General features: G+C 38.8%; 2 protein-coding genes across 2 annotated transcripts; both read left to right on the forward strand.

Moving 5' to 3' along the window:
• The first annotated feature begins 35 nt into the window (after positions 1-35).
• On the forward strand, positions 36-7,042 carry zgc:110269 (probable flap endonuclease 1 homolog). Its single transcript, XM_042497778.1, has 11 exons — positions 36-304; positions 1,625-1,691; positions 2,121-2,223; positions 2,430-2,484; positions 2,626-2,687; positions 3,257-3,393; positions 4,344-4,404; positions 4,528-4,659; positions 4,749-4,894; positions 4,990-5,134; positions 6,160-7,042. The coding sequence occupies exons 1-11, from the start codon at positions 223-225 to the stop codon at positions 6,214-6,216; spliced, it is 1,047 nt and encodes a 348-aa protein (XP_042353712.1). The 5' UTR covers positions 36-222; the 3' UTR covers positions 6,217-7,042.
• Positions 7,043-7,291: 249 nt separating this feature from the next.
• On the forward strand, positions 7,292-21,952 carry agfg1b (ArfGAP with FG repeats 1b). Its single transcript, XM_042497796.1, has 12 exons — positions 7,292-7,613; positions 13,281-13,374; positions 13,657-13,772; positions 15,919-16,057; positions 16,170-16,326; positions 16,487-16,594; positions 16,989-17,133; positions 18,132-18,211; positions 18,332-18,424; positions 18,633-18,791; positions 19,360-19,454; positions 20,422-21,952. The coding sequence occupies exons 1-12, from the start codon at positions 7,447-7,449 to the stop codon at positions 20,476-20,478; spliced, it is 1,410 nt and encodes a 469-aa protein (XP_042353730.1). The 5' UTR covers positions 7,292-7,446; the 3' UTR covers positions 20,479-21,952.
• The last annotated feature ends 92 nt before the right edge of the window (positions 21,953-22,044 follow it).

A 22,044-nucleotide genomic window follows, 5' to 3' on the forward strand; every position in this document is an offset into this window, starting at 1 on the left:
CTGCTCCATTAGCAGGTATGCAACACCAGGAAGAAGTTTCAGGAATTTTAACTGGGCATCGTTTTAGAGAGATGTCATTTAGGTAAAACTCATGTCCTCCTGTACTTCTAAAGATCCTCTACAGACGGCTGTCAACGCTAATTTGGATCAAACTCGACCTTAACATTTTTTTATGGTCTTTGACCGGAAGTAAACAGAGGAGCGGTGGTGCTTTAAAACACAATGGGGATCACCAAACTGGCGGATTTGATCCGCCTCGGTGCTCCAGGTGCCATTTCCCTCAAGGATATCAGTGACTACTCGGGTAACATACCTCATCTTGCATCTGTGTATTTCTTCTAGCATTTAAATTTTTAATATTTTTCATAACAAATGGCGATTGCTAAAAGCTAACGTTAGCATACAGTCACCTGACGACTAGGTAGCTTAGCTCGCTGTAATGTTAACGTTACAACTGTTACTAACACTTAAAGACAAATAAACTAAAAAGTAACACTTACGTTAATTTACTGAAACATGACAGTCTACATATTAAAATCATGAATAAATATTAACGTTAATATTTATTCATGATTAAGGCTTTGATATGACTGCGTATAGTCATATGGGGGGGGGGGTGGTGAGGGACTTGTGTTTTTTATTCTTCCTCAGGGAAGGGACATACAAATCTCAATGGTTTTATGTTTATTTTAAATACCCTTTGAAACCCAAATCCCTGTGCCAGTTTTAGAAGGCAAAGCCTTGCATTTTGTTTAAGAAGGGACCAATTTGTTTTAAGTGTTTGCTTAGTTCCTCACCTTGTTATATTACTATTTTTATTCAAGTAATGGATATGAATACCACCACTGCATAAGTACTGACACTAAACAAAAGTACTTGCTGATTGTTTTTTCACAATAACCTGTTAAGAGTATTTGATTACAGCGTATGTTAACTGGTCTAACTAATACTGCTTATAAAACATTTGATGGTAATTCAAGCTCTTTTCAATACCTTCAGTACAGGTAATCTCCACTGACTATCAAACTGCTGCTATGTAAATCAAGCACAGTAGCATTATTTGTATATTATTCATGTCATGGACAGACACTTACACATGAATATTTCCCTCTAAAATATAGTGGAATGAATGTGTAACAAAGAAGTAACAGTGCTAGGGCTGCACAGTTAATTGAAATATTATTGAAATTGCAACATGGCCAAGTACAATATCTAAATGGCGGCAGCTGAAATTTTGTGACGAAGATATAATGGGTCATAACATGTCATTCATTATAAATAAAACATTGTGGTGCTACAGAGATGCCTCGCCCTACAAATCATATTCCAGATGTAAGTGAATGTGCTTGTTTGGTATAGACTCCAATCGTACACACACACACACACACACACACACACACACACACACATATATATATATATTTTTTTTGTTTTTTTTGCATATCGCACAGGCCTAACCAGTACTTTATAGGAGCAACTTTAAGTACTGTATTTGAATACATATAATCAGTAAAATTTGACCTTAGGGAAAAAGTGGATATGAAAGAAAAGCCAATTATTTTCCAGCGCATGGAAATTGTAGTATATGATACTGATGATGCTGGTGCTGTGTTACACCCCACAGGAAAAGTAATCGCACTGGATACGTCTATTGTTGTGAACCAGTTCCGTGCAGCGACGCCTACCCTAAGGTGAGCTCCTTAATGACCTTAATAAGCCATTCTGTCTTGCCGAAGTGGAACAACAGTTTTTCACATGTACTTCCATTTTTTTCTACTAATAAATGACATATATTAATTCCCCATTTCCATCCCAGTTCATTGAATGCCCAGAAATTTACTAACACCTGAAAGATGCAAGGCAGGCTGGTGTAATAGCCCTGCAATAACTTTGCCTAAAGTTGTTAATGTGTGACTTAATGTGTGCTTTTTGAGGGTGTTCATAGTGTGTGATGTATTGGACTGAATTATAGTGTTTCTAATATCTTTAACATCTCATTTGCATGAGCCCCTCTGCCACAGTCTCAGCAGCAATTAAAAGATTTTGTTTGACAATTCATGGGGTTTTCTACCCTGTGGCTGGTGTGTTTGTGTTAAATGTCTTGTATATCTTCTCCGTAGCCCCCTGACAGGTCTCTTCTTCCGCACGCTCACCCTCTTGGAGCATGACATAAAGCCTGTCTTTGTGTTTGACGGGAAGCCTCCAGGTGAAAAAACAGCTGTTGTAAGTGACACTTGTATATCTTTTGATTCAACTTGACACTGAAGACATCCTGCTGGTGTGTGTATGACAATCACAGGTCAGAGAGAAACTAATCTGAATGCTTCCCCACTGTGCTCATAACCGCGGTAGTGTGATACAATAGACACAGGTAACACCTGTAGTGTGATACAGGTGACTCCCACCTCAAGCTCCTGTTTTTCCTGCAGCTGGAGAAGCGAGCTGAGGCAGCAGGTTGGAGGTCCACCAACCGCACAGGCACAGGTACGTCTGCACAGACTGATAACCACAAGGACAGGTTTTGAAGTTATAGAATTCGTCATTTTTAGAGAAATATACACTGAGAATATTATTTGAATATTAAATCTTCTCATGTGAATCTTGACTCATTTGTTCTCCATGTAGCATCCCTCCAGACCCAAGATTGTGTCCAGCTCCTGAAGCTTCTTGGTGTACCCGTCATCCAGGTATGACCTGCTAAACATTATGTAACCAAGTTTATATTGTGTTTTCTGTTTTTTTTTTTATTCAATTTGCAGGTAACAATTTATATGAAAGTGCCATAACATTTTATATGAAATTAGATTTACATAGCTCATCCATTCAGTTATGCAGCCACATATACATTATATACATTGGAATTCATTCAAATATTGACTTTGAATAAATCAAAATAAGTGAAAATAGATAAACTGTACATGGAGTAAATGATGCATATACCTATATATTCGGGGAAACAAACAGATAAAAATAATGGTGTGCTATGTACAAGTCAATGCATATAAACATAATTCAGTCACAACTAATTGAGGGAGAAAAGGGAGAAAATAAATAAATAAGAAAGTATATACACATATCACATATGCACACATACATACATACATACATACATATGCACATACATAATGGTCTGACCTCCATCTCAACTTTGATAATACATTTTATTTGGAGACTTTGAGTGTTTCTTTGTTTTCTATTCATATTATTGAACATTCACTTCATTCATATATATTTCCCTCTCTTTCTGGGGCTCCAGGCTACAGGAGATGCTGAGGCTCTGTGCGCCCAGCTGGTGAAAGCAGGCACTGCGGACGCTGTGGCATCAGAGGACATGGACACTCTGCCTTTTGGAGCCACTACTCTCATTCGCCAGCTGAACGCCAAGAGGGACAGGTGACAAGTGTGCAATCTATGTTTTGCTGAAAGGGTTGTACTGGAGTTTTCTTATGTTTTAATCCATTTGTTTTAATTAATATTCATGCTCCATAGTATACCATTAGATATTTACTTTGTTCAATGCATTTGCCCGGCATGGTTTTTATGCTTGGATGCATTTTTGATGCATTTTCTTCTTCTATAGTTTTCTGGGGCCGGTGCATTTAAGTACTCTTCAGAACCTCTGATGTCTAAGACTTTAGAGAAAAGCAGTGCATTTATTATATCTTTTTTTTAAGGTGGGTTTAAAGAGACAGCTCACACCCAAATCATCAAAAAATACACATTTTCCTCATACGTGTAGAGCTATTTATCACTCCAGATTGTTTTGGGGTGAGTTGCAGAGTGTTGGAGATATCGGCTGTAGAGATATCTGCCTTCTCTCCAGTGTAAAAGAACTAGATGCCACTTCACTTGGTCTGTAGTGCTCAAGTGCCAACAAATTCAGTTTGAAAAACATGTTTTTTTTATGTAGGTGTTTTTGATGTTGGGGTGAACTGTCCCTTTAACAAGATGCTTTATATTTCATCGAGACAAAAATGAGCTGCATGCAGTCCATTGTATGAGGACTTTACAAGGGAGCCTCTCTATGTTTCCTTTCGTACCATGTAGTGAGGTCAAACACTGGAAATACACTAAAGATGTTTTCGATTGTTTCATCTTTATTTCGTGTTGTGCTGTTGCTTGAAATCTGTCTGCTGCTGCTAATTTCTGTCTGACAAGCTACTGGCTGGCTGATCTCCAATGACCTGATCTCAAATCATGTTCATGCATCCACACCACCAACAGTAATTCTTTCATGTCACTTTTTTTCTTCAAAAATCCAATCCATGACGTTAACTGTATGAGAAACTGGAAGGTTTTGAAACTAATCTAATGATCTAATCTCTTTGGCTTCCTCTTTACAGTGAAGTCACTGAATATTCTTTGCCAAAGCTGTTGGAGAAACTCCAAATTAGTCACAAAGAGGTGAGACTGAAACTAAAAAGAAGTCTGTGAAAATGTAGAATATTATAAATTGTAGTTCATCTGTCAAAAAATACTATAAATAAGTCCTCAAACTTTCCTTCTTTTGCAATTTTCTTCCACCAGTTTGTTGACCTGTGTATTTTGCTGGGCTGCGACTACTGCGACAAGATAGCCGGTTTGGGTCCTAAGAGAGCTCTGACGTTGATCCAGCAGCACCGCACGATTGAAAATGTGGTTCTGCACGTCAACAGAGTGGTACTAGATGTACAACCAGTGGTCTATGTTTTGCATGAAGCACATTGCTTGTAAGATCTGATAAGACAGTGGTATCTGCTGCCCTTCAGACGCACCCTGTGCCGCAATTCTGGAAGTACAAAGAAGCACGGACGATATTCTTGGATGCACCACAGACATCAGATCCTGAACTCACCTGGAAGGAGCCAGACGAAGAAGCCCTGGTTCGGTTCCTCTGTCACGTCAAATATGTTAAGTATGTGCTTTTTTGCCTCAGCCCAGCTTTTATTCACATGCTCTCTGTCTCTGTTAAAGACAGGTATGAATGTATACATGGTAATATGTTTTTAGGGAGGACAGAATCCGTCGCCGAATGGAGAAGTTCCGGCAGATGCGGGAAGGTCGGAGGGAGGAGAGGGAAAAGGAGAGGGCAGCAGGACATTGCAGGCAGACTCGTATGGAGGACTTCTTTAGAGTCACCAGAAAGAGAAAGCAGGTTAGCATAACGTGACAGTTATCTACAGAAAAATATCATTCCTCATTTAGGTCATTTTTAAACATGACTCAGCAGTTCATTCATTTGAAGAAAGCTATGATAAAATCAACTCAAGGGAAAACGTCACCCCCAAATCACTGTTTGTATATCAATTACTCATTCTGTGGTACGATGCATTCCCGAAGAAAACTTTTTCTTTCGACTCTGGTGACCAAAATATTCGGTAAGGGAGAAAATTCAACCTCTCACACAACTCACATAAAATAATTCAAGTCTCACTTATCCAGTCATATGCTCAATACTTCCCAAACACATGCATTTTTGCTAAAACTGTACCATTTTTCAAACTGAACGAAAACTGAAACGTATCTATGTTCTCTTCAAAGCCAGATTCCATTAACAAAAGCAGTAATTTTACCTTGCTGAACACTGCAGGTCTACTGCTGCCTCGATCAGTCGTGATTTTGGTGAATCCGGAGTAACCCTTTAAAACATCAAGGTCACACAATAACAAAAATAAACTTTCTGGGTTAGTGGTAGGCCAACTTCCTTTTTAGCTATGTAAAATGACTGTTGTCAGTGAAGTCTGGCTTTGAAAAGAGCACAGATAAGTTTTACTTATAGTTCAGCTCTTTTTCGGAAAGTGCTGTGTGTTTTTGAAGTATCGAGTGTACAACCTGATGAGTAAGACTTAAAGAGGACTGCATGAGTTGTGTGAAAGTTTGTTAACAGATGTTTTGCTGTTGTTAAATGTGAACCCCTTTTACTTTTATTCAGGAATTTTCTCCATCTTTGTATTCTTTGTTCACTGGAGGCATGACAGAAAAAGAAATGTAATCACAAAATGTAAGTAAGTGAGTAATTGATATACAAAAACACTAATTTGGGGCTCCAAGTATTCCTTTAAAGAATATTTAAAACTACCTTCGAAATGTTTGGATTAATCGTGATCTTTGCTTCAGTCAAGCAGTCAGTTATGAAATGTGATGTGATTTGTCTGAACACTTCTCTCTTTCTTCGTGCAGTCTGTGGAAGCTGCAGACTCTTTAAGCAGCAACAAGAAGAAACCAAAGTCAAAATAACGCTGCTGCTGCCTCCCGCCGTCTGCCTCCACCATCCAAGTTGGAAGTTGTTTTCAACTCTTTCAACACCACCTGCCTGTCCAGATACCTCAAATAATTATGAAAAAATAATTAGAAGATAAATCTGTGATCCCAATCTTGAATTTCAAGCTCGTCATGTCTGTTCCAATGAGAAAGTGTAGCGTCTTCAAAATCAATGTCAGTGAGTAAATTTTATTCTGTGTATTTTAATTTTCCTTCTGTAACACTACAAACTAAAAATCCTCAATAGTTTCAGAGGCAGCAGCTTTGCATATTAGATCATGACTTTGCATTGGAAGAAGACTGCATTTTTCCAAGTGCCTTCTAGTCACTGCCGAATTTAGAAGAAGCCAAAACAGGCTTCTCACAAGACACTGACTTCAAGTCTTTTGTCTCTGCATGGGAGCGCTACTCCCACTGACAATACAATAATCTGATCTTGTCTGAACAGCAGTGACCGCAACAATGCAGTTCACTGAGCAGTTTTTCCAGCAGTTTCCTGCAAAGCTACCAAGAAGAGCAGAGCAGGCGATGGACTGCTATGAAAGAGAACAGTGTGATCAGTGTCAGGGAGGCCTTCCCCCACGCCAAAGCTGGAGACAGGGGATGTCTCATCACTAGATATTCAATGAGCACCTGTTGTGTGAAGGGTGCCAAGACAGGGACCAAAGACTAGAATTTTAAGCTAAAGTGGTGTCATGTCTAAAAGAGATAGTGAAATCCATATAAAGAAAAGTTTGTATTTTTTTTTTAAAAAAAGAAATACTTGTAAATACAGTATGTTTTGTATTTTAATTTAATATGTAATGCTGTTGGCCTTTTTTTTTAAATAAAAAAAAAGTTATTTATTTGTGTGTTGTTCTTATAAAAAAGTGTGATTGGGTCACTGCAAACAGTACAAGAGTAGTGTTTTCATAGCACCATTTTTTTCCTGAAATATTACTGAATGATTGTGTTACTTTTAATGAAAACAAAAGGCATCCTTCCAAGCCAACAGATGGCGCATGTGGTTGTGAGGCCGCTCTGTCTCGCACTTTCTCCGGGTAGAAGAAGCAGTTTGTCAGTCGCCCAGTCTCCGCTAGACCATAGAAAGGTGTCTCCCCGGCTGCCACCGTCGCACGCGACAAGTCTACCCTGAAGACACCCGTCCTGTCCCGGGTCCCCTGTCCAAACTTCCTCCCCGGTGATACCAGCCTGCTGTTTTCGGCCATGGCGACGAGCGCGAAGCGAAAGCAAGAGGAGACTCATCTGAAGATGCTCCGGGAAATGACTAGCCTGCCCGCGAATAGGAAATGCTTCGACTGCGACCAGCGCGGCCCGACCTATGTCAACATGACAGTGGGCTCCTTCGTCTGTACCACCTGCTCCGGCATCTTGTGAGTCTCCTTTTGTGTCAAATTGTCATTTTTGTTGTCTAAAGCGTCCACCAGGCGAGGACAAAGCACCGCTGTCGGTCATAAGGTTGTCCGGTCCACAGCGGCGGTACCGTTAGCTCGTTAGCTAGCGTTAAAGTCAGGACAGGTAACGTCGGTTCTGCCGTTGGCCGTTGGGTTGGGCCGCGTGCTAATAGCAGTTTGGTTTGTTTACAGCTTTACTTCTGCGTGATAACAAGCGGGGATACGTGTAGGGTGAAGTCAGGTAAGTTGGGACACTTTCCAGTAGATTACCGAGAAAACCACCCGAAAAGTTAGTTCGTTTAGAGATTTTTTTCGTCCATGCCAAATAAAAAAGGAGAATAAAATATAGTCGAAGGAAGAAAAACAATACCAGAATGCCCTTCGAACATATTCAGTGAACAACTTAGGTATGTCTTGTCAAAAGGAGTGGGAGAAAGTGAGTATTTGTTAAGTCATAGCACAAAAAAACAAATTATTTGGCTCAAAAAAACAAACGTAACCGTTTTCATCAGAGGGTCGACGGATAATCAACCTGACGTTATATTTTGCGTTAGTCATCACTAACTGTATCTTGAACATACAAATTCCTCTCAAATCAAGTCAACTTAATTTCATTTGAAACAGCTTTTGGATACTATTAGGTAGCAGTTGATATTTGGCTCTGTTCATGACTTAAACAGTGTTGAAATCGTTCAGATCTTCAAATTTGAGTGCCTGTAATATGATAACGAGTGGGTTCTTTGGTACTATGTAAGTGATTTTGTTTGCAACTCTTATGGCTCTTTTTTTTCCAAGGATGATCAGTATTGGATTTTTTTTTTAATTTTGTTTTATATGTATTTCCCCACATTTTCACACATTATGTTATATGTGGGAGTGTAAAAAGTCAACCTTAAGTGTTACACGTATAACTTATGGTTCTCTGCTATATTTTTATGAAAATACGTTAAGTAAAATGATTTATAAACTTTGGACTTTAAAACACATTGAGAACCCCTACCTCATTCCAATGAAATGTTCAATTGAAATGGCACAGATGGTAAGGTAAAATGGGAAAATCGTAGGTTTTTGGTGTTTTTTTTAACATAGTGAAATCCATTTATACTTCAGCCAATGAGTCATTAAATCAGAGTGTAACCTGTGGCTATTTCTTAAAAAAGATTGTCTAATTTTTTTTCCATACTTATTCTTTTGCTGCCTATATCCTTGGTACCTTATAGCCTACAATGGACATGCATGTGTGTGTAACAGTTATGGCTAGCGTCACTCATAATTTCATGGCACCGGGTAGCCTAAACACATACTCTTTTCTATGTAGAAAAATGTCCAAATGTAGCATAATTTTTTTGTCCTATTTTACCTGAATGCTTTAAGTACACACTCAGGCAATACACAGAAAATACTTTGATCATAAGTCAAGCAGTTAATAAAAGACAACACACTACAGTCATTTTTGTTGTTATGCCCTACTCCTTTTACCAAAATGAGATAATCAATATGCCACATGGCTTTCCTCCAAGTTCTGAGACTGTGAGATTTTTGACTTTTTGCTCTTTCCATACTAGTTATATCAGACCAATAAAATTGTTTGTTTCGTGTAAAACACACGTACCAATAATTCTAGAACATGTTTGGTGGCTGGCTGCTAATATCTAAAAAGCTCAAGATGTAAAACTTAATTTTTCCCATTTTACCTGATGTCTCACATTACCTGACTTCACTCTAGTGTGTGTGTGGTGGTCTCTGACTTAATGTTGTGAAGGTTAACACGCCTAATGGTTCACATATACCTAACAGTCAAATATTTGACCACCTTGTTTTAAAACGTGTCACACAGGAGCCTCCTCTGGTTGAACTTTAGCTGGACCTCTGACAGGCATGCGCGCGCGCGCACACACACACACACACACACACACACACACACACACCTCCAGATAAGCCAGAGCAGGGTGGCTCTCCCAGCTTGGGAAGTAATTGAAAGAAGAAGTGGGGCAGTGGGTCGTCATTAGCTGCTGTCTGATGAAATATCTTTTTCTATGGAAAGTCTAAATGTTATGAAATCATAACCAGGATTTAGGCAATGTAACTTAATTATGCAATATCTAAACTATCCACTCCCATTTAGTTGCTATAGAGGCAAACATGTTTGCCTATCTTTCTGATTGTTAAATGTTTTTCTTGTCAGGGAGGGTGTTGCAGTGTGGCTGTATGAGGAGTGTTTGCCTTTAAATTGAAAGCCAGTTGTTTGTGTGTTGTATTCTGTAATATGACATAATATGACCCAATCAACATTTTAGCTAGACTGACACTGTTAAAATTAGTGGTGTGTTCTTATTTATATTTGTATGACTCTGTGCCCACTTGCCAGATCTGTTATCATACTTTGAAGTAACACATCTATTAGGAAAAGTCAAATTGGAGAAATAATTATATTTCACTTTTGAATGCATGCATAGCATTCAGTACCAATCTCCCAATAATGTTTCTTGCCTTTGATCACGATCCTAGTCATTTGATATTGAGTATCTCCTGATCAGATACTTGTATTTACCTGGACGATACAGCTGCACAATGCACACGATAGCACTTTAGTTTTAATAGCTTTGCAATGCAATACAAGAAAAAATGTCTTCATCCTTACAGTCCCTTATGGGTTTTTGATAAGGTAACACAGTAAACAAAATAAAATACATCTTTAGATATTGCTCACAATTTCACTTAGTACAGCATTTGTTCTTTTCAACAGAATAAAGTAAACAAACTAAAGTATGTCTCCAGAAATTGCCATCAAATCCACTTTCTGTTGCATTTTAATAAAAATACAGAGCTCTATAAATGGGTAATACAATCACATTTCTGCTTCAAAGTAGTATAATAGCTCAACATTAACATTTCCAGTCAGAGCAAATAAAAATCATTCACGATTCTGTTTATTTCAGCATTATAGTAAAAGAAGTTCACTAACAATGAACAACAAAAAATTCAATTCCATTTAAAGTTGTACACTAGCTTAAGTTGAAGAGTTTCTACTTATTGAAGTAGCAACGTTACAATAAAACCAAATCGTGTGATGTTGGACATAAACAAAGGATCAAGAGTGACACATGCTCAAAATAACTGATTCCAATCAGTCAAAAAAGGGTTAACTTGGCCCAATACTGATCCTTCTGATCCAATCAGGACATCCCTAATTATTATACTGCACAGAGTATTACATCTGTTGGGAAAAGTGACACTGGGGAAATAACTTAAACTGTTGAATGCATGGACAGTATTTAGTGTGTCTGCAGGTCTTTAAAAGGGAACTACGCCCGTCCTCCTCCCCTCGTGCCACAGACACAGACAACCACTGTGCAAGAAATTCTGCTTTGGGGGGACTTTTGAGCCAGACTTGTTTTATGTTCCCTGTGATGTTTTTGTCTTTGTACACTCTGTGTATTACCTGTCCTGAGTGTTTATTTGTACAGACAGTGAAAACTGTCCCACATAGAAGACAATAAAGTATGAATGTGAATCTGATTAATATTCATACATGTTATTCCTATGGTAAAAGACAGTCTAAAATATTAGTAAACATGAACAACATTCTCCCACATCCAAAAAATAAAAAGCTAAAACTCAAATTTGTGATGTCATAGACTTTATAGTCTGGAGCCGCTCCATAGACAATACATTGGAAAAGATTTTACAGATGACGCTGAGAGCATCCAGAGGAATGTTCGGAGTATATGGTTATATTTTGGGTTTCACGACTCAGGACACGACAATTAAATTCAACTTATTGAAGTATTTAAAAAAGGAAACTGTGGGGTCCACAAAATTAGGTTCCCGTTCATTGACTATGCAGAAGCTTTGCATTTGATGAGTCAACATCACAAGTTGGAGACTGACTTCTCTGATTTCTGGCTTTGAGAGAGAGAGAGTAACTCATGCCCACAAATATTGCTTAAATTTTCCGTGTAAATTTGTAATGGAATTCCTAATTTAAGTGGTGTTCCCCTTTAAATAAGTCTTAAATTGTTTAAATTCAAATTTGTAAAAAAAAGTCATATAATAGTCCTAAAGGTCTACTGTGCAGGATTTAGTGGCATCAAGCAGTACGAACTAAAACTTCTCCCGTGTACCGAGTATGTAGGAGAACTACGGTGGCCGCCATGAATGGCCCTATCAAGAGCAAGTATTTTGTTTTTCTACTCTGGGCTACTGTAGAACATATATATTATGTTTTATACAGTATCTGAGTTTCTGCTGTTGTTCACAGATGGAAGAAAGTAGAGATAATTTGTTTAGTTTTTACTTAATATTTGTAGGCAAACTAAGATTTATGTTGTCATATAAGACCGTAATAAATAATCAAATAATCACACTAATAATCACAATAATTTAGTTATTGAAATGAATAGTAGAATATTTTTCAATGTTTTTTTCATATTGTCAAAAATACCCTGAAATATCGAGATATTATTTTAGGGCCATATCGCCCAGCCCTTATTTCCAGTCATACTTGTTGTAGATCACATTGTTTTTCTCCAGGATTTGTCTTGAATGTGTGACATCATATTATCCTCAAACCCCACAAGCTTTCCATGACCTGCAGAAGCTTCCCCAGAGCATCATTCTGCCATCACGAGATTCATAGTGGCGATGCTTGGATGTGTTTTGGTCTCATCAGACCATAAATGTTAAGTCCCTTATGTCAAACACTAGCCCAGAGATATCGTGTGTGTTTTTTTAATTTGTCAGCAGCGGCTTTATATTTGCCAACCTGCCCTAAAGCCACAACCGGTGAAGCAACACTTGTTGACTACACCGTGCTTCCCATTTTTGCAATAAAAGCTCATCCGGAGTTGTCTTAGGCCTCTTGTTGCCTTTTCATGCTGGTTTTGCTTTGCACAAACCCTCATATGTTGAGAACCGCCTCCTCTAATCAAATTTACAGCCATCAAAAAATGACTTTATAGTTGATCCAACTGTACTCTCAAGTGTTTGTTGTTTTGTTTTTTTACTTATCAGTGTTGAGAATCTGTGCACATAGACCCCATTAACACAAACATGATTTTTTTGCCATATAAGCATGCAATGATTCGGTAACAGTGGCACAGGTTTGTTTATTAAGGTCATTTGTCTTCATGATTTAGCTTTTGGCCAGAAACCTGACCAACTTATTCCTGCACCTTCCAGCTAATTAATGTGTCTTTAACCTAATGTCACTTGTCACACCTTGATTACACACAGGCGTTTTCAATTTGGTTCACTGTGTGACGTCTTAAAGCAGCTGGCTGCTGTTATGGTGTGAATTTTATTGTCACAAACTGCAAATACTTATTCAATTAGCTTTTTTTTTTAGAACACAGCATGTTTTTTTGCATGTATGTTAATACTCAATTATTTTTTTCTGTGGATTCATGAAAAAATTGTGATTACTTTCACTGGGATTTTATGTTTAAAAAACAAGGAAATTAAGCGTATTTGTGTTTTATACATGCACTTAGTTTACATGTCCCAAATGTCCAAAGTACTCATGTGTAAAGAAAATACATCAAATGTATCTGTTGTTTTTGTTTGCTCATCTCGTGTCACATGAACAATATTGGGTTGCACCCTGCTTCTCTTGTTCTTATGCCAACATACCTCCTCCACCCGCAGGCGAGGACTGAACCCCCCACACAGAGTGAAGTCCATCTCTATGACCACATTTACACATCAGGAAATTGAGTTCCTACAGAAACACAGCAATGAGGTAACATGTACAATATACAGCAATGGACTCAGCACCATATTTCACTTTGTTGAACTGAATTTTTATTGTCATTCTGTATGATTCAGAAGCATCTTGGCATTTTTCTGAACCCTGCTTAGTCAACTTTACTGGCATTCCTTTCTCCCCCATTTTTCTCCCATTTCTCGTCATCCCCTCCCCCTTCCCTTTACTCTCTCTCACCTCTCTCCTGGCTCACCCACCTCCCCCACCCCAATCCCCTCCTTACCTCCCACTCTCCTCATTCCTCTGCCCCCCCTGTAGGTCTGTAAACACATCTGGTTGGGCCTCTATGACGACAGGACATTAGTTGTTCCAGATTTCCGAGAACCACAGAAAGTAAAAGAGTTCCTTCAGGAAAAATACGAAAAGAAAAGATGGTAACATTAACTTTTGATATTGTTTGATTGTTTTGGCAAGAGTAAAAGCTGTTGTTAAAAGAACACAAACCAACATTCATGGCTAAGCTATTTTAGTTCTTTACCCTTCAATGCACATTGTATAACTGGGTTAGAAGTATACCATGCAGGATTTTCCCAAAGAACAATTTATAGACTCATAAAACAGTAATCCCTCTGAGGCTACATCCACACTATGTTTTCATTTTAAAGCTCCTTTCTCCTTATGCACAAGTGTTTAAGCACTGATTCAGAATTAATGTCTGTCCATATCAACGCCTGTAAACGCATACTCAGATCATTTACTGAAGTCAAAGTATCACACTGTAAAAATACTCTATTACAAGTAAAATTCCTGCATTGAAAATTTTACCCAAGTAGAAGTAAGTATTTTCAGGAAAAAAAGTACTTAAAGTATTAAAAGTAAAAGTACCCAGTGCAGATAATCTAACCACTTAAAATGATCTAAAAACAATTTAAAAGCAACACAGCAAAAACAAGAAAAAAAAAAACAAAACAAAAAAAAACAAAACTCAATTATTAAGAAAAGGGGAAAACTCCCACAAAACTCAAATTTATTTAAAAAGAAAAAAACACCCACAATACTCTAAATCAATATTTAAAAAATCGAAGAAGACTTAAATGTTTATCAAAATAGTTGGCAATTAATTTCAGTCAATCAACTGATAAATCAACTAAGCATTGTAGCTTTATTTGTACAAACTGTTTGGTAATTTAATTTATACCAAAACATCATATTTTATAAACTCATGTTTTTTATGCAAAAATCTTTATCTGCAAAGTAACTAAAGCATTCAGATAAATGTAGTGAAGTAAAAACTCCAATATTTCTCTCTGAAATGTGGTAGAGTGAAAGTATTAAGCGATAAGAAAAGAAAAAACACAAGTAAAGTACAAATACCTCAGTTTTTTACCTAAGTACAGTACTTAAGGAAATTTTAAATTCCATTACTGCACTTGATCATGCATGTACCCTGTCCACATATAAGAGCATTACCAGAGCGTTTTCATCATCAAAGCCATGGCAATAGGAAGAAGTACCCACACAGAAGGATGAAACTACAAAATGTATAAAGGCTAAGTTCTAATGATTTGGCTTGACCTGTTTTGACTTGAAATACCAATGAGGAAGCGAACATGGGCGTGTGCATCATCATTTCCAAAAGTCTCCATTTTTGCCTGTCTAAACAAAAATGTAACCCTGGAATTTTCAAACTAAAACATGGTCAGCAGCATTTCCATTATCTCTGTTTTAGGGGTTGTAAAATGCTGAAGTGCGAAAGTTAGGCATAAACGTTGCATATTAGTATGGATGTAGCCTCAATCATCATTATGACTCACTAGAAATATGTGGCAATGTATGAATCTGCAGAGACTCTACCCTCTGCTTGTATTTTATTTTTTTCTTATTCTATTGTGTTTGGGACAATCATGGGTGGGCACTGTATTCAGGTGAGGTCAGCACTTTAAAAAAAGGTAGCAACCATCCCATCTGGTTCGTAAGCAGTATGCATCCAAGAGGAAGTGACGAAAATAAAGGACACGGCACTAAAAGATTGTAAATATAATGAAGCAAAATACTAAGTGACCTTTCACGTTGGTAGCTGATATTGTTTGCTCACAGTAACGGTCAATGTTGGCATAGTGTACCTTTAAATAAAACGATGTTCTTTACTTTGGTGCATAGAGCTTTAAATAAAAGAGTGCCCCAGGGATGACGTTTTTCTGTTGGCTAACCCGAAGCCTAATGCTGCCCTGAAAGTAATCTGGCTTGTTACTGTCTGCCATGATGCAAAGGAAAAGAGTGCTGAGAGTTAAGTGCTGCCTCTGTTTTAGTTTTAGTTTGATAGCATATATCATTCTCTAGGACTTTCTATGTCTATGTGTCATTTTCCTCTTTTTGCTGCATTGTTAGTGAAAAGAGTACAGCTTTAAACAGTGCCTTATGAAGGATGGTCCCATTTAATTTAAATACTTACCTTCATTCCAGTCAGCTCAATCAAATACATAATTATCAGTTTGTTGTACTCGCATAGCTGCTACCTTTAAAAAAAATAATAAATTAATTGATCTACATTTGCGTTGATGTTCACTCCTGGATGGCTAGGTATGTTCCTCCAGACCAGGCCAGGGCAGTAGCAAGTGTCCAGGCCTCTGTGTCCGGCTCCTCAGCCAGCAGCACGGGTAGTACCCCAGAAGTCCAACCTCTCAAGACCCTTCAGCTTAACAAGACCCCACTGCGCCAGGTAACAGAAATGTGCACCGTGCCTCTGTTTGCACATTAGATATGCATCTGTTATGTCTTTTGGAATATGGTTGGAGTAAAGTTTTAACTTGCTTTTTCTGGCTGCTGCCCAGTCTCCAGGGCTAGGTCGCTCCCAGGCTCACAGCGCTGCTCAGGAGAAGAAGTTTGACTTGCTCTCTGACCTGGGGGGAGACATCTTTGCTGCGCCGCCCACTCAAACTTCCAGCTCTACCAACTTTGCCAACTTTGCACATTTTCCAAGCCAGTCGGGTAAGACGGCTTTCTGTGAAAGGAACAAAAGGGTCCAACATTTCACTCTGACACACAATACAGCTTTGGTTTGCCATCACCCCATGCATTGCCTTGCCATTGTTTTTATTTCCACATTCATTCCTGTTAAATGTTTATTTTTCCTTGTGTGTGGCTGCAGCACCTCAGGGTAATTCAGATACCAACTTTGCCAACTTTGAGGCATTTGGAAACACCGCAATTCCATCCCATCTGAGCACGTCACCCCCCTCAAAGTCCTTTTCATCAGGTACCCCCCTCCTCACCCTCCTTTCCTCCACCCTGTCCACGCACTCACCCTCATCTCATTCATTTCTTACCTGCAGTGTCCACTGAGCAAGCCCTCCGTCTCTCAGATAAGTCTCTAAAGGGTTTTAAACTGATGCTCAGGGCAAAATCACACATGCCAAGTTGTTGGAAACACACTAAACATCCTTTCAATTTAAATTAATTTGACAAAGATATCTCAGAAACGCTGCATAGGGAGACACCCAGTGGACAATTTGCCCTAAACCTGTTACAAAATACCATGCTTTTCCCTCAATCATTTACTTATTTCTTTGTCTCTTTTTTATTTGATTATGCATATGCATGCAACACTTGATCTTTGAGTATGATTTTTTTCTCCCAAAATTTGTCCAAAGGAGGAGGTGTGCCAATCCCATCAATGTCGAGTGCCGTCCCCTCCCAGTCCCAGACGGGAAGCAACAGAGAGGATCGCTATGCTGCTTTGGCTGAGTTAGACAACGAACTCAGCTCCTCCGTCTCGTCAGGCAGCAATGTGCCAGGGTGAGAGAGAGAGAGACAAACACACACACACACACACACACACACACAGAGAATAATATTATAATAGCACTGCTAATAAATATTCACCAGAAACCGTTAATTTCTTGTAAAGGGTGCCTCTCTGCACATATGGATGGTCTGGAAAAATTCTACATAAATGTTATTAATTCATTGTGCAGTGTTTGTTGTTACTTATACACTAGGAAAATGCACAGTCTTAAATCCAAACCAAAGTCTTCAATACCAGTCCACATATTCCACTCAGTAGTGTATAAGACAGCCCCTCCAGGATGTTGCAGTGTTGCAATTGCAACAGTTAATTCAAGTTCAAACAAGCCCTGTGAATTCTGCACAACTGTGCAATTTCTGCCAACTTTTCCACAAATCTGACGTATTGTAGTACCTTACCATGAGTTTCACCAATCATAGCATTCCCCAGCAGAACATTACCAAACTTATTTCCTTAGTTTTGGTTGTAATGATGAAGACATGTGTGACACAAATGTCTTACATTTGCCGACAAAAATTATTGCTAAAGCCCATGTAAGGCAGTTTTCTGCTCTTGTGCACAGAAGGTAGGGTAAACTATTTTACACCGTGTGCAACATTATATCGGAACTCAAAGCCAGTAATTGCTCTATTGCAAAACACAGCTGGAGAATGGCTGAAACATGTGGTCAACTGACAAAAATCCCCAAATTTCATTTCAAAAACACCTAAAACCATTGCAACATGATTTTTTAGAAAAAGCTGCCATAAATTAATTCATTCATCAGACATTTTAGGCTGCAATAATCTCAAAAAAGCCTGCAAAATCCTGGAGGGATGGATGGACTTTTCTTTTTTTTTTACAGCTAAACAGCTTTTTTTAAGAAAAACCAGCAAAATGTTCACGGTATCAGTTAATCGGTTGTAAAGATTAATCAGTGCCTGTCATGTGTACGTACTGCATGAGCCTAACGGATTCAGAAACATTTAATCGAAGCATTTCTTCACAGGAACTTATTTGGACCAGTGCTTGGTTCATCGCCAGCCCAAAATCCACCTGTGTTACCCAGCATGCAGCCTGGCTTTGGAGGTGCTAATAGTGATTACTACCACAGTGATTCATACGGAACGAAAATACATTTCCAGCGCTGTGAACTTTCTCATATAGCTTAAAGACTCATTTTGCATCTTCCTCCTACATTTCATCTAGCTGTCCCATCTACAAATCCCTTCGTTGCTGCAGCAGTTGCCCCGGAGATGGCCACCAACCCTTTCCAGACCAATGGGAGAGCTCCAGCTGCAGGTGTGTGCGTGTGTGTGCGTGCATTTAAAGTGTAGCGTATTCAATAAGACACATTTTCTACTTAGATGTTTGCGTTACTTTGATGTAACCCAGTTACATTGCCAAGTAGCTTTGTGATTTGCCAAAGTATCTAGAATTTTCTCCTCCTTGTGTGTGTTGTGGGTGTGCGTGTGCATTCGTGTACACACATGCTGTGTGTGTCTCGTAGCCTCGTTTGGCACTGGCTCTATGAGCATGCCCGCCGGCTTTGGGAATGCGTCTTCCTACTGCCTCCCGACCAGTTTCAGCGGAAACTTCCAGCAGCAATTCCCTGGCCAGGCTCCCATCCCTTACTCTCAACCTGGGGCCTACCACCCTCAGTCTAATGGTTAGTGGCCTCCCACATCCCTCTGTCCTCTCACCCTGGTCCACCTGTGGAGTATCTGTCAGGGATTCAGGTCACATGCAGCATTTTACTCTGCATTCATTTTATGTTTTTTCTTTATCATCATCTGCATTGGTAATTATGTTTAAGTATTGCTGCAGCAAATTTAAGTGTGACTTGTCTGTGGCAGCTATTGCACAGTGATAGAAGGTTGCATTTAGGGTACAAAGCTTTGGGGTTCTGCTCCGTGCAAAATTCTGGACCAGAAACACAATCAACAAATCTGACATCACTCATAAGGCTCTGTTCATGCCTGAATGCAATCTGACACGCTGGGCTTGGCTCTCTTGTTGATTTTTTTTTTCTCCTTTTTATAGTCCAAGTCCCTTAGAGCTTTTAAAAATTAACTCATAATGTAGTTCAGTGTTAAACTCTGTTTATCTTTGACTCTTTACAGCCTGCTCTTTATGGCTTGTTGATATAACAGTTGCAATGAAATATTATTATTACACATTGCTTAACTGCTGGAGAGAGCGGACTCAACCTGTTGTAAATCCCTGTATCCCGCCAGGCCCTGCTTTCCCAGTCTACGGTCAGAACAAGCCCTCCATGACGCCCTTTGGGCAGCCCATGGCTGGCCCTGGCATGTCCAGTAACCCATTCATGGTGAGCATGCGTTGTCTTTTGTTTTCCCCAGTTTTGTGAGTTAAAGAAGGTGAGGACAGTTAACCCCCAAATTAATAATACATATTTGTCCTCTTACCTATAGTGCTATTTATCAGTCTATTTTGATGTGAGTTGCAGAGTATTGGAGATATGGGCTGTAGAGATGTCTTACCTCTCTACAGTAAAATGAAACTAGATGGCAGTAAGCTTGTCATGCTCAAAACGCCAAAACACACATATGAAAAACTCAGCAGCAACGTGTTTTACCAAAAATCATGACCTAGTTACTCAAGAATAATCAAAAGACCTTGTTGTGAGCAGTTTCAATTGGGGACTCTTTTCTCTACTGAACTATGGCTGCCAACCATATCAACGTGCAGAAGGATGGGTGCATCTACTCCTCGCTCATCGAGTAAAATTACAGCTCAGCTGAGGAGGACCCCGTTAATGTTTACATGTAACGAGCACAAGCATCTTGTCCATGAGCAGATGCATGCTTTCTTCTGCACAGCGATGCAGTTGGTGGGTGTAGTTAGTGGGTAGGAAGAAAATAATTCCTACATCAAACTGCTAAGAATAAGGTTTGTGGATTATCTTGAGTAGCCGGATCATGATTTCAGGAGACATTGCTGCAGAGATTTTCAAATTTATTTTTGGCACATCGAGCACCACAAGCCGAGAGACATCTAGTTCCATTATATTGTAAAGAAGCAGACATCTCTACAGCCGATATCTCCAACACTCTGCAACTCACACCAAAACAATCTAGATTTACAAATAGCACCACAGCTAGAAGGAAAAATATATATTTTTGATTTTGGGGGGTAAACTGTCCCTTCAAAGAAATTATTATACCAAGTGGTTTATCTGAAACCATTGTTATTGATAACATTTGATTTGAAGGGTTCATTATCTCAGACTGTTTTCTGTTGGTTTCTTAATTCTGACTGTCTCTGTCTTGTTTCAGGCTGGAGCCCCAGCCGGGTCATTCCCTTCAGGTGGTTCAACCAACCCTTTCCTGTAGCACAACTCCTAGTCCTTGCCACCGGAGGGCAGCATGCAGCACATATTCAAGGCACCCCTTCATCATGCAATTAGTGGCAGTACATTTTTTTTAAAATGACTCTTTTTCGTTCTGTTTTTTCATGAAGAAGTTTACAACACTATGGAGTACCAAGGACTATATTGAAGACTAAGGGACTGTTATGGGGAAAATATACTGTTTGGACTATATACATTATATGCTTTTTATTTTTTGTTTATGACTGTAAGCTCTGTGCATATCATCACTTGTAATCACAATTAAGTACATGTTATGTATAACAAGGAGTGAGTTAACAAAGGTGAGTATACACATACCTTATGGGAAAAAAACTCCCACTACAAACTATCTACATAGGTAAAGGTATAGACTTTAAGTTTATTAACAGGCTTCCATCCAAATCCATGATGTGTGGTTTGAAGCAACCATGATGATGCAGGTATTTCATTCTTAAAAGGGATTTCTTTTTGTTACTTTAGCATAATTGCAACTATTTGGGCACTAATGTGCAAAATGTCCTTTATTAACTTACAAGTTGCCTATAACCCCCAAGCAACCACACCCACATCTTTTTAAATCAGAACAACATCCCAAGCAGGTGGAAAGGACACAGCAGTGATCCTGAACTATTAGTCATCTTTTTATTAGTATCGCCAATATATGTGAATTATGAAAATAAAGAGTAGGGTTTGATTTTGCGTGGAGACGAAGGGCAGCTCCTTGAACAGGAGGTCAGCGAATGTTTTAGCCACCCATCAAAATGGACAGACACGTCTACTAGAGCACAAATGTAAGAAAGAGATGAAAAGTGCAGGCTTTTAGATGAGTGTATCTATGTCCCATTGACCTACTTAATCTATAAATATTGGTAAACTTGTTAAATATACTCTAATTACCCTCTTCTGCTTTCAGATATTCACTGTATTTTATGAGTAAGACAGAAGGAAAGACTGTTAACAGTGCTTCAGGGTTGTAGGTGTGACCCAAATTGGGTTTCCTCAGACAAAGTGAAGTGGTTATTCACATGGTTGCGGATGACTTGTCCTCCTGACAGGGAATGACAGGTTTACCACACCCTGCTTGGACAACAAAAAGTACATTATGAAACAAAAATATTTATAAAATGTTAGTTGTGTTGTATTCACTACACTGCCCTGATATCTGTCGTCTTCTTTGCCTTCTGATTTAAAAGCCTGTGGAGTGAAGAACAGGGTCAGGAGTTAATATTGATCTCCCTTCAGTTTGCTTTGAATTAAGGCAAGGGAAAAAACAGATTATTTTGGGATTATTACATTACTGGTTCAGCCTGGGACTTTGGAGAACTAGTTTCTCAATTGTGCCACCAATGACTAACAATGAATTTGACAATGTGTTTCTTGTCTTTACAAGAATAGGTAAGTAACTGTGTACATATATAAATATATGTATAAATAAATTAAAAGATTTTTAACTACAATTTTGACTGTGTAACTATCTCTCAATTACTCCAGTGGAGAGATGACTAAGTACATTAAACTGGCAGTTCATTAGGTACACTCAACTAAAACC

This window comes from Plectropomus leopardus, chromosome 12, assembly GCF_008729295.1.
Source record: "Plectropomus leopardus isolate mb chromosome 12, YSFRI_Pleo_2.0, whole genome shotgun sequence".
NCBI lineage: Eukaryota > Metazoa > Chordata > Actinopteri > Perciformes > Serranidae > Plectropomus > Plectropomus leopardus.

What these genes read in the sequence shown, in the direction of transcription:
- zgc:110269 (XM_042497778.1), top strand. Translation starts at nt 223, where the DNA reads ATGGGGATCACCAAACTGGCGGATTTGATCCGCCTCGGTGCTCCAGGT. An exon ending in TGTCACGTCAAATATGTTAA is followed by an intron (nt 4,895 to 4,989) that starts GTATGTGCTTTT and finishes ATATGTTTTTAG; the next exon opens with GGAGGACAGAATCCGTCGCC. An exon ending in TCACCAGAAAGAGAAAGCAG is followed by an intron (nt 5,135 to 6,159) that starts GTTAGCATAACG and finishes TTCTTCGTGCAG; the next exon opens with TCTGTGGAAGCTGCAGACTC.
- agfg1b (XM_042497796.1), top strand. Translation starts at nt 7,447, where the DNA reads ATGGCGACGAGCGCGAAGCGAAAGCAAGAGGAGACTCATCTGAAGATG. An exon ending in ACAAGACCCCACTGCGCCAG is followed by an intron (nt 16,058 to 16,169) that starts GTAACAGAAATG and finishes GCTGCTGCCCAG; the next exon opens with TCTCCAGGGCTAGGTCGCTC. An exon ending in TGGGAGAGCTCCAGCTGCAG is followed by an intron (nt 18,425 to 18,632) that starts GTGTGTGCGTGT and finishes TGTGTCTCGTAG; the next exon opens with CCTCGTTTGGCACTGGCTCT.